This window comes from Electrona antarctica (assembly GCF_951216825.1).
Source record: "Electrona antarctica genome assembly, chromosome: 17".
Classification (NCBI taxonomy): Eukaryota; Metazoa; Chordata; class Actinopteri; order Myctophiformes; family Myctophidae; genus Electrona; species Electrona antarctica.
Window position 1 is genome coordinate 3,273,436 of NC_136798.1, and position 13,521 is coordinate 3,286,956.

General features: G+C 40.2%; 1 protein-coding gene across 3 annotated transcripts in view; it reads right to left on the bottom strand.

Moving 5' to 3' along the window:
* Positions 1-2,264: 2,264 nt before the first annotated feature.
* Positions 2,265-13,521, bottom strand: part of mtmr9 (myotubularin related protein 9) — a 32,542-nt gene continuing 21,285 nt past the window's right edge. For 2 of the 3 annotated variants that reach the window (XM_079526602.1, XM_079526604.1), the window contains exons 11-12: positions 7,917-8,116; positions 2,265-3,199 (exon numbers count right to left, since the gene is read on the bottom strand). In XM_079526602.1, coding sequence (XP_079382728.1) covers positions 7,953-8,116 — 164 coding nt within the window. In that variant the 3' untranslated portion in view covers positions 2,265-3,199; positions 7,917-7,952. Of the gene's footprint in view, positions 3,200-6,651; positions 8,117-13,521 lie in introns of those variants that run through there. The other variant, XM_079526603.1, reaches the window with a different exon arrangement.

The window sequence follows — 13,521 nt, forward strand, 5'->3', positions numbered from 1 at the left end:
TAAATTCTGACATGTTGTTTACACGTCATGTCAAGTTGGCCATTCCATCATATTCTGTTGGTCAACACATATAGAACTTTGGGCCCAGACCGTGTTCCATATAGGTCATATTTTGTCATCTTGCCCTTTTATCATCATTTCACTCATAGCCTACTGCCTGTTTACACAGGGTGGTTCATCTTATCCTTTATATTATTTTATCATACTTATATTATGGATTTCCTGACGCCACATTCAGCAACGCCAGCCTCTGTGCTTTCCCGGTCTATGGCCCTCAATGACGGAACCAAGGAAGATGTCACGATACCAGTCTCATCATCCATGTGCTGGTCCAATGAGCGCTCGACAACCAGCGCCACCGTGGGATATTGCGGAAATGAACTATCTCAAGCCAATGAACATTTTATCAACAACTGACGTCAGATGCACTATTAATGCCAGTAACATACTGTGAAGAGGAGTTCAGGTTCAGTTCGGATCCATATTGGAACAATTGAATACTCTAAATTATAGTGATGTATTGTACTATGATTATTATTATCTGAACCATGTAGCACATTCTCTATGTAAATTGACTTTATTACCTACTAAAAATTACAGTTAAAACCTTAAACTTCCTCTCAGAACTTTATTTCGTCTGTCTCCAATTCGTTTTTAAGGTATCCTTCTATTTTTTATGGTACCGTGGCTGTCATTCAAGATTTAAAGGGCTATCCACTCATTTGTAAGGTAAATACAGCACGGTATTTGGTCTCCCTGCTGGGTTATTGAAGGTATATATATATTTACAGTCCTTTCTAATTAGCATTACAGAATAGATATAATTTATTTTTATACACAACAAATTGGTCTTCGATCCTTCCCTTATCTTAAATTTCTGTAACAAATTGATCCTTGGGTCGCCGGATTTTTTACACAACAAATTGGTCTTCGAGCCTTCCCTTATCTTAAATGTATGCAACACCATCTCACAGTGGATGTCTTCTCACTGCCGCAAGCTCAACGCTGACAAGACTGAGCTTCTTCTCTTCCTGGAAAGTCCTGCCCTTTGCAGGAGATTTTCTGGTCAACACCACCCTGGTGGCTCCTGTTCCAACTGCCAAGAACCTCAGACAGTGGTCCTGTATACAGTCAGTGTATAGTGTGTTGTCCTCAAGGCACACACTGACACATTGCAGTGACTGCTCTGCAGGTTGGTTTGCAGACTTTGCACTGCATGTACAACCTCTGGAGGACCAGACCCTTCCTCAACCCTGGAGTCTGCCCATGCTGCCCCATATTAAACCCATTTAGACCTGAGGACGATTCTACAAATGTCAGTTTTCAGAAAAACCCCATGTTTCTACAGTTGTTCTCAAACATTTTCATGTCAAGGACCCCCACAAATTATATGTAATTGGCCCCCATCTCAAAATATGCACTCGGTGCCGCGCTATGAGCTTGTAGATCTGCTATTTTTCAATAGCTAAAGTATTAACATAATGCTTAAAACACCAAAAGGGGTTCCCGCCCCAAAATGGGTTTTAATATCCACATGTCATCTCCAGGCTTCTCTATCACAACTATACCGCCCTACGTTTTCACATCACCCCTCTATGGTCTGCGTTCCCTTCCCGCATCTAATTTAAAACACTGGTGATGACCTTCAAGACAATCAAGGTCAACTCACACAAATGTGTTTTATTTAGATAGCATGTGTTGTTCGGACGGATGCTAGGTTTGATGTTTACCTGGCATCCTAGTCACTTTGTAGCACAACATTGTTTTCTTTGCAGTGTAATTACTTGACCACTTCACCCTGCTGGGTTCATGCCACTTTGTAAGTCGCTCGAGATAAGAGTATCTACTAAATGCTAATAAATTGTTTAGGAAAAAATAAATAAAATGTATTCCCTGAGTGTAAATCATATTCCATAATCAATGTTTACCCATTTATGATCTGTAGCACTAAACAACAACTTTTATTTTCTTTTTTTATTAAGCTTAAGCAGATACAGGCTATGAGAATGAATACATTCAAAGAGCCTATCAGTGATCTGCAGCTACTCAGTCAGGTGTACAGTATGTGTAAACTGAATGTTGGATGAATGACAGTCCTTGAGCTTTGTGGGATTACAGTCACATACTGAGGAGGTGTTTGTTCAGCCTCTTCTTGAAGGCGTGGACACTGTTAGATGTAATGTCTCCAACAACCAACTGATATTAGGTGTTTGCATAAGTGTGAATAAGCATAGAAAAACAAAAGTACAAAAGGTGCGTTTGCACAATCATCTTTTAATCGCTTAAAAAACATTTAAACGCTCTTTCGCACAATTATATCAATTAGTGATAATGAAAGTTAGTCGGCCTATTTCACATTTGCTTCATAAATTATGTTCCAGTAGTAAGGCATTGCACAGATCAAAGATACAATAATAAGAAGAAAAAGAAAGTGTCAGGGACAAAGCCAAACTATCTCCCAGTATTGTCCTATGCAGGCCTACATTTTAAACATGAATCACTTAGGAGCAAGAACTATAAAAGAAGAAATTATATATATATATTATATATTATATATATTTCTTGGCCAATAAGTCATATACCGTATGCCATTACATTATAATAATTATCCTGTATAACTAAAAGTATAAATGAAAAACAGCATCTATATTTTATTTATTTTAGAAACACTTTTTACTCAAGATAAAAGCCGATTATGTCATTTGTCCATGTGTGTTCCAGCCCTATGGAATGTATGGAATTCATGTGCTAATGGAAACACATCTATGGGCACTTTGGTAGATTGCTTTTTTTGCTCCACAGAAATGTCCCCATTTTGTTATTATCTTAGCAGCTGGAAAGTGCAATGTGTGTGTAAAGCAGCAACAATGCGCTAGATTGGCTGTTGTACAAGGTGGGTGGGCAGTGTGAGGTCAGGTGACAGGTGGAGAGGTGATTCTGGTGGAATAAAAGACGTGTGTCCACACACCAGCTTGGCTTTGTTTAGATTCTGCACGCATAGCGCGACAGGTAGCTCGCCAAAAAGAGGTAAAAACACTGAAATACACCAGCATTGGCAGATTGGATTCTCTCACCCATTTGCTTACTATGTGGGTCAAATACAACATGTGTTTGTCACTCTGGGGCGCAGGGGGGGGGGGGGGGGGGGGGGGCCTTCAGGCTTCAGTGCCCAGGGGCCCTCAGAGGTGCTAATCCAGCCCTGTGAAAACATATTTAAAATGTTTTTTTGATGCTCATATCATATTAACCATAGAAAGTATCAAGTTGATATTTTTGTTAGCATGTGCATTCCATAGGGCTGGATTTATGCCATGGACAAATGGCATAAACTTTGAGAACCTTGAGTAAAATATGAACCATTTCTAAAAAAAATATATATATATTTCTTTTAGTTATAGAGGGCATTATAATAATGTATTAGTTTAAGGCATATACAGCTTATTATTAGCCAGGGATCCTTTTAAAACTATCTCTCGTCTTACCAAATTATAGTGGAATTATGTTTTAAAGTTGGAATGATAGTGATATTTTACATTTACACTTTACAGAAACCCATGAAAGCAGGAAAACTGTAGTTTACACACACACACACACACACACACACACACACACACACACACACACACACACACACACACACACACACACACACACACACACACACACACACACACACACACACACACACACACACACACACACACACACACACACACACAGTAGAATAGTATATAATCCTGGCTGCAACACAGCCAATGAGATATGTTCATTTTATTACTGTGGTGCTTTCACATTCATAACTAAGACTTTTGGTCATGTTGGCAACAATACATGGCACGGAATTAAAGAAGTTATAGTGTTAGATACACAAGAAAAGAAAAATAGTATATATATATTAGTACCACTTTATGTTTTATATATATACAGTAAATTAAATTGCTTTGGAAAAAGGTGACTTTGTTTACAGATAACATTAATGTAAACAACAGTGATGCAAATAGCCTGCATCCTTACTCACTAAATTGAGAAAGGACGCAATCATGTCACCCTCCGGGGGTCCTGGGGTGCAATACTGTACTCAGTACTGTAATCTTAACGTTGTTGAAGTAAGACTCATAACATATCTAAAAGACCACCGCTGGGTCTCGGGACATTAAAGACCACCCCTGGGTCCCTAAAAGACCACCCCTGGGTCCCGGGACATTACATCACTGTAACAAAAAGTATTTTGTTCAATCATACACTTGTGACGTACACACATACACAAGATATCGATTTAAGAAATAAAAAAAGATGATATTTTTTTATATATATTTCTGGGTTCCTTCTCTGTTAATGACAAACCTAAGCTTTCATATTCATCACAGTCTCATTTAGAAAATATTTTTGGTCTTCAACACCGGGAGCAACATTGTTGGAAATAACAAATTAAAATAATTCCAGCTGTTTATACACTTACACTTTAGGGTCTCAAAAAATAGAATCAAGGGTGCAAAAAATATTTTGGAATATAATTTCTGGAATGTAAACATATGATCTGAAGTACTATCAAGATATTGCATTTCAACAAGACTTAATCCACATCGTAATAGCACTTCGTAATATCATCCAATGTGCCGAAAAGACACATACTCCTACCAGTACCGTATGGTGTATGTTGCAATATGTTGCACTATATACCAGTATACCGTCCCAGAATATATATCTTTTAAATCAGACGGGTCTGAAGTGAGTAGTACTGTACTGTACTCTCCCTGGCCTGTGTGTGTGTGTATTTTGTGTGTGAGTGTATTTTGTTAAAACACCATTCTATTAAATCAGGACGCGACGTTTCGGCCGCTCACTGCCGAAACGTCACGTCCTGATTAGAATGGTGTTTTAACAAAAGAAACACTGTTGGAGCAAGGACTGGGTGCGGACTTCTCCTTCTCTGTATGTATCTACCTTTTGTCCAGCACCAGCAAGCCACCTGCTTTTTAAAATAATAGTATACCCTCCGAAAAAACCTAGAACACACAACACCACCAGTGGTGTTGCCACAGTCACTCTGAAAAGCATGTCAGTCTGCAAAGTGTCAGTTTATGGCGCCCTTATTGTTGGCATGTCATTAGGTACTCTTTTAAACATCATCAAAAAGAATAGAGGATCCATGTACAGTACAAGCTTGCGATGGGCCATTTAGAATTTTTGAAAGTGGAAACAGTGGTTAACAATGTGAACATTTTCAGAGCATACCTATTTCCACGCACCTCGACAGTGGGTGCAGGGCCAATAAGGCCATCATGGAAGGAGGTAGGGCTCATTCGTCAGGTCATACTGACCTGATGAAGATCTAAGATCGAAACGTTTATTTATTGAATAAAGTACCCTACGGGCCCCACCTCCTTCCATAACAATGTGAACATTCACGTAAGCATTTCATGCATCGCAAACATGTTCTCTGAATTCATGCGTAAGACGACGCGCCACAGACGGGTTGGAATCCTCAAACTAGTGTTGTGCCAACTAAGGTGAATGCATACACACCCGTATGTGTAACTTAATGTGAATGCATACACACCCGTATGTGTAACTTAATGTGAATGCATACACACCCGTATGTGTAACTTAATGTGAATGCATACACACCCGTATGTGTAACTTAATGTGAATGCATACACACCCGTATGTGTAAAAAGGAGAAAATGAAGCCCGAGTTATACTTGGTTGCACACCGAAGATACTAGCTGATCTAACAGGTCCATATTGAAGATACTAGCTGATCTAACAGGTCCATATTGAAGATACTAGCTGATCTAACAGGTCCATATTGAAGATACTAGCTGATCTAACAGGTCCATATTGAAGATACTAGCTGATCTAACAGGTCCATATTGAAGATACTAGCTGATCTAACAGGTCCATATTGAAGATACTAGCTGATCTAACAGGTCCATATTGAAGATACTAGCTGATCTAACAGGTCCATATTGAAGATACTAGCTGATCTAACAGGTCCATATTGAAGATACTAGCTGATCTAACAGGTCCATATTGAAGATACTAGCTGATCTAACAGGTCCATATTGAAGATACTAGCTGATCTAACAGGTCCATACCGAAGATACTAGCTGATCTAACAGGTCCATATTGAAGATACTAGCTGATCTAACAGGTCCATATTGAAGATACTAGCTGATCTAACAGGTCCATATTGAAGATACTAGCTGATCTAACAGGTCCATATTGAAGATACTAGCTGATCTAACAGGTCCATATTGAAGATACTAGCTGATCTAACAGGTCCACATTGAAGATACTAGCTGATCTAACAGGTCCACATTGAAGATACTAGCTGATCTAACAGGTCCACATTGAAGATACTAGCTGATCTAACAGGTCCATATTGAAGATACTAGCTGATCTAACAGGTCCATATTGAAGATACTAGCTGATCTAACAGGTCCATATTGAAGATACTAGCTGATCTAACAGGTCCATATTGAAGATACTAGCTGATCTAACAGGTCCATATTGAAGATACTAGCTGATCTAACAGGTCCATATTGAAGATACTAGCTGATCTAACAGGTCCATATTGAAGATACTAGCTGATCTAACAGGTCCATATTGAAGATACTAGCTGATCTAACAGGTCCATATTGAAGATACTAGCTGATCTAACAGGTCCATATTGAAGATACTAGCTGATCTAACAGGTCCATATTGAAGATACTAGCTGATCTAACAGGTCCATATTGTAGATACTAGCTGATCTAACAGGTCTATTTTCGGTGCTCGACACTCGAGCACAACAAAGTATAAATCCAGCTTAACCCATTTAGGCCTGACATCGAAATTTAAAAAAAAAGTCTTCTAAATCATGACAGTTTTCTGAAATACCCATGTTTCTATATCAGTTTCTATATCAGTCGTTCTCAAAAATTGCCCGTCGACCCCCCCATCTGAAAATATGTTGTTCCAGGGACCCCCCCAGAAGCAAAGATTTGAGTTACAATTTAGGCATTTAGCAACACGCTCATAATCCACAGAACTTTACATTAAGCAAGAACAAAAAGCATGGCAATACATCACATAAATAAAGTTTAAAACGTTCACTCTGAAAGAATATATATATTAAAAGATTTGTGCCACATTTTCCCAAAAAATAGCAGATCTACAAAGCTCGTAGCACGGCACTCGGTGCCGCGCCACGAGCTTGTAGATCTGCTATTTTTCAATAGCTAAAGTATAACATGATGCTGGAAAACACCAAAAGGGGTTCCCGTTCAGAATGGGTTAATTGCGCACCTGAAAGACTGGGTGAGGTCTAGTGTCTGTGTCTCTACTGAATGTGTATGAGCATGCTGAATGGTGGGATATATTGTATACAAGGAAGGATTGTGTGACTTATCGTCAATCTGAGCAAGGGGTGTGTTTCTTTTGTTATATTCTCATCCTTTCAGCAGTCCGCATCTATTCATTTACAGATTCTTCACAAATGCAATTCTCCTCCAATCACACGATGGCACAATTTCCAATCCATTCAGCTAAAGTAATCACAAAATAGTTTTTTAAACAAGTACTTAAACATTAACTGGGAGTGGAGCTTGATGGAGAAAATCAGTCAAAATGTCCAGGTACCAACCAAACCTGGATACAGTTACGTAGAATCATGATTTACTGGTGGATACAATTATGCTTTTCTGTTATCAGGAAAATAGTATTTTATACTATACACAGACAAACATGTATGTACTTCATGTACTTTATGTGTGTGTGTGTGTGTGTGTGTGTGTGTGTGTGTGTGTGTGTGTGCGTGCGTGCGTGCGTACGTGTGTACGTGCGTGCGTGACTGAACAGAAATAGAAGATTTCAGCAGGAAAGGAACATGTTTTGTTTCGTATCTTCCGTTCGTCATTCTCATATTCCAATACCTTTTCTCAGGTTTCCATTTCCAGGTCAACCTCTCTTTAGGGCGTCTGCAGCAGAGGGTCTTCCGTCTCCAGCTGGGCCAGCTGCCTACGCAGGCTGTTCACTTTGTTCTGCAGCTCCTTGTTGTACTCGATGATGTGGATCATTTCCTCGTACGCTTCGTCCACACACTTGGAGGACCGGTTCCAACGGAGGAACACTCCTGAAACGGAAGGAATTACACTTCCTGTCAAGTTTTCCACTAGGGTTTCTCCATTTGTCGTCTTAATGTGGGACCATTATTATATTGCATAGAGCAGTGGTTCCCAAAGTGGGGTCCGGGGACCCCACTGAAAAATGATAGTTAGGACCCAAATGGACCCTTATGGGTCTGTAACTCTGAGAGTGTACAAATGGGACCCAAATGGACCCTTATGGGTCTGTAACTCTGAGAGTGTACAAATGGGACCCAAATGGACCCTTATGGGTCTGTAACTCTGAGAGTGTACAAATGGAACCAAATGGACCCCATTTGTACCAAAAATAACATTGATTTTACAATATAAATTGGGGGTCCCACAGATAGAAATGCCATTAAATGGGGGTCCGTACGCCGACTAATGCATGTCAAACTGGGGGTCCTTTAAATTAAACGGGTTGAGAATCACTGCTAGAGCCGTAAAAATCTTCTCATATGGGGGTTCCCTGGCATTATGTTTTCAAATGGTGGGTCTTCGGGCTAATTAGTGTCAATTTGGGCATCATTGACATGAAAAGGTTTGGGAACCACTGATATATTGCATACAATGTAAAGAGGAACCTGGGGTAATGAAACCGTTTCCCTCCATTAGTGGTGCAACAGTTAATCAAACTAACCGATTTAATAGGTTATAAAAAATAATCTATAATCTTATAAAATAATCGATTCATAATCATGAATCATAAATCATTTTGCGCATGTCATCATAGGTAAGTAGGTAAGTAAATAAAATAAATCGCACAATGCACGGGCTTGTAGATTGCCAACTTCCCCTTTTTGCATGACACCGCATTGTGTGCAATAATGCTAAAAAGATGACTAAACAACACACTTCGCGATTATTTGATTAATCGAAAAAGTAATAGATACAATAATCGCTAAGAAAATAATTGATAGTTGCAGACCTACTCTGATTGCATTTATTCTGTACTACAACTGGAAAGTACCATCTACTCTAGCCAGTATGCTGGGCAAATGGTAAATGGTGCATTTATATAGCGCCTTTATCCAAGGCGCTTTACATAGATTGTGCATTACATTCACCCATTCACACACACATTCATACACCGATTGCGGCGGAAGCCATGCAAGGTACCAACCAGCACATCGGGAGCAATTTGGGGTTCAGTGTCTTGCCCAAGGACACTTCGACATGTAGACAGGAGGAGCCGGGATTCGAACCGCCGACCCATGGATCATTGGACGACCTGCTCTACCTCCTGAGCCACAGTCGGCAATAAGTAAGTCAGTCAGTAACGGTGAGAATGAGTGTAGCACGAAGAGAGGTACTCAAGCATTGTAATGTAAAAATATAATTACGGACAGGTCGACAGAGCCGGAAATGGTATCTGTTAACGCGTCCGTCTTGAGAGACAAGGGCGGGCTGGTCTCGTGAACTGATTGCATAACGCCTTCCCTACAATGGCTGGCAGTATAGGGTGGGTGGGCGAGGGTCTGGTAGAGGAAGTACCCTATGTTAATGTTACACACAACAAGATACATTAGATGCTGAACAGTCACAACATTGCCGTATATTTAACTCAATAAAGCCTTACGTAGATTTGCCTAATTAATGTAAACGGTGATAAATATACTATATTTGGACACAAACTTTATGAATGTCTTTGAAAAGCAATTTAAATGATTTCCACATTTTACACGACTAACAAATCCCTGACTGTCTGGTATTTCAATGTTACAAATACATCAGTTGAATTATGTCAAATGCATATTGCGTTAACTCTTCATTAAAATTACCGTAAATAAAATAATCTCTGAAGACCTTGTGTATTAGGCCACAGAAAAATAAGGGAAATTAAAGATAATTGTCAGTGTCGGACAATAACCTATATTGTATACTCGGTCATATGACCGTAGTGGAAGTAGCTGATGTACACGCTAACAAAATATTATGACATTGATAGTTTGGCTATTTTCACCATTTCTGAAAAATATTGCCACTTTCCGTCTATATTAGTGACATGGATGTCCTGAAAGTGATTCAGTCTGTCTGGAGGTTTTTATTCATGGATGTCATGAAAGTGATTCAGTCTGTCTGGAGGTTTTTATTCATGGATGTCATGAAAGTGATTCAGTCTGTCTGGAGGTTTTTATTCATGGATGTCATGAAAGTGATTCAGTCTGTCTGGAGGTTTTTATTCATGGATGTCATGAAAGTGATTCAGTCTGTCTGGAGGTTTTTATTCATGGATGTCATGAAAGTGATTCAGTCTGTCTGGAGGTTTTTATTCATGGATGTCATGAAAGTGATTCAGTCTGTCTGGAGGTTTTTATTCATGGATGTCATGAAAGTGATTCAGTCTGTCTGGAGGTTTTTATTCATGGATGTCATGAAAGTGATTCAGTCGGTCTGGAGGTTTTGATTCATTTAACCAATGAATTAACAGAAGCAGGAACACAGGTTTTTGTTTGCGAATTTCCAGACAGGCTATGGTTTTTGGTCTTGTTTTCCGACCTAAGTGACAATACTGTACATTTACGTACTGTAGCACGTCTACAGAATATAATATAATTAAAACGAGCCTATAGCTGCCGTATGAATGAACAAACATAACAGCATATTGTATTATAGTCATTTATATATTTGTTTCTTTCTTTTGGTCAGCTGTCTGAAAGATTAACCCATTTTGGGGCGGGAACCCCTTTTGGTGTTAGCATTATGTTATGCTTTAGCTGTTGAAAAATAGCAGATCTACAAGCTCATAGCGCGCCACTCGGTGGCGCGCTACGAGCTTGTAGACATTTTTAGAATCTGATCTCAGGTCAAAATGGGTTAAATGAATGAATGGAGAAATGGAGAGAACTAGCCAGAGACAGCATGGGTGTCCTCAAGGTGACACACTGTACTCAGTGTGAAGCTGCTACTGTACAGGGATATAGGCCACCAGTCTAAATAGGCAGGCTCAGTGTTTTGACTTCCCCAGCGACGTGAATGGGCTTCTCTGTGGAGGACGTCAGATTCACGTGGCATTCCTTCCTGGCTCTAGCGTCAACCTACAGACTGTCAACAGACAGACTACTGTTGACTTGCGTCAACTGCTGTTTTTGAGTGGTGCAACCACTCCTAGAACCAGCAATGTCCGTCCGTCCCCATGTCTGTATGTTATGGGTACCAACTGTTGCACAACTCTATTCAGACGGGTCTGATTTTCCTTAACCCATTTTGACCTGAGATCAGATTCTATAAATGTCTTCTACATCCTGACAGTTTTCTGAAAAAGCTATGTTTCTATGTCAGTGGTTCTCCGATTTTTCAAAAATAGCAGACCTACAAGCTCGTAGCGCGCCACGAGCTTGTAGGTCTGCTATTTTTGAGTGGTGCAACCACTCCAAGGAACAGCAATGTCTGTGTTGTTCACCTATGTTTGTGACGTTAACCTATGTTTGTGTGTGACTCATGTGTGACTCATGAGTACTAGTAGGGGCGCTGTCGTGCCAGAAACAGAGACGGAGAGATAGTATTGCACTGTTGCCTGCTAATGAGAGAGAGAGAGAGACAGAGGGGGGGGGGGGGGGGGGGGGGAGTTGCACCACTCGGTTCACACGGGTGTGATTTTCAATAGCTAAAGCATAACATAATGCTAACACCAAAAGGGGTTCCCGCCCAGAATGGGTTAATTTCTTTTGCCGAGGGATTCTCTAGTAACTAAAGCTGTCAAATAAATGTGTTGTAAAAAGTAAAAGTACAATATTTGGAACTGAGATGCAGTGGAGTAGAACCTAAAAGTATTGGAAATGGGAAATATAAGTAAAGTACAAAATAAATACCTCGCAATTGTACTTAAGTACAGTACTTAAGTAAATATACTTAATTACTTTCCAGTTTCCACCACTGGTTGGTTAACTTGGTTCCAACCCATATGGAATGTTCAATGTGGGCGGGGCTTTCAGTTTGAACTTAATAACCCCAAAGTTGTCTTAGCTGACACAAGAACTTGCTGTTGTGACAGATTTCCTTTAGGCAAGTTCTCAAAAATGTCTAATAGGCAATAAATGGCATGACTTCATAAACGCCTTGAACATAACTTCTTCTTTCCAAAAGAAAGGCTTCAATCAGTGTTGATTTGTCGACTAAAACTAAGACGAAAAATGTTCGTCGACTACCTTTTTTCACTGACGAAAAACTAAATGGATAAATAAAAATAAATAAATAAAAACGAAGCTACAATGACTACAACTAAGACATATATAGAAATATACTGACAATTTCGTAAAATGTTAGGAAGGGACTAGTGGACAAGAGATCCAGTACAAGTCATTTTACACTTTGCATGCTGAAAATAGCAGATCTACAAGCTCACAGCACTTAGTGTCTGCAGCATCCACCTATAATTTAGGAAAGTGCTTCCCAAACCTTTTCACGTCAAGGACCCCCAAATTGACACTAATTATCCCACAGACCCCCCATTTGAAAAGACATGCCAGGAGAGACCCCCATAAGAGACGATTTGCTCTAGCAGTGATTCTCAACCCGTTTAATTTCAAGGACCTCCCAGTTTGACATGCATCAGTCTACAGACCTCCACCCTGGGCAAGACCTACGCTGAAAAGACTATCAGCGGAAGTTGCGGGATTTTAGCGGAAGTATCGCCCAAGGAAATGACGTTGATGCTTTACAAATCAGTTTACATTCTCCACGAATGAAACAAGTGTTGTGATTGGTCGGAAAAATATCGTATCCGGGGGAAATACATCTGATGGATGTTCCGGAGGATACGTCCGCCGATAGCTTCTCTGCCTTATGTTGTGACCAGGCTCTTCTTTTCGCAGAAAAGTAAGCCTGGGACCGAGGCTAACAGACCTCCCATTTAATGGCATTTCTATCTCTGGGACCCCCAATGTATATTGTAAAAGTAATGTTAATTTAAGCCGGGGACCCACTGGAACTCCCTCAAGGACCCCTGGGTGTCCCGACCCATAGGTTGAGAACCTTCTGACTAGTCTGTTAACAGAGGATAATATTAGTATTCATCGGACGGTAAAACTGGCAGCGGTTCAGGACCAAGTCTCGTCTCTGCTGACGTCACAGGTGTTCCGTTGACGGCGTGGCACCACGCGATTAAGACAGCCATTCAGGCCAGGACAGTCAGTGTCTGCATGCCACTGGAGGATGGAATGCTTAGCATGAAGAGGCATGTGAGACAGAGCAGGGGGTAAAGTGGTCACATGAGCTGCATGTGCAAATCCCAAGTGGCGTGGTCCGTTTATGTAATGTGTTTTGCATGGTTGGTTGGTAGACATTGTGGAGTAGGGGTATCAAAAAAATCTTTTTTTCTGGTTACAGTTACAGGAGTTTTCACTACATGGTGTGTGTGATATGAAATGTAAGCTCACCCTAATCACAGTAA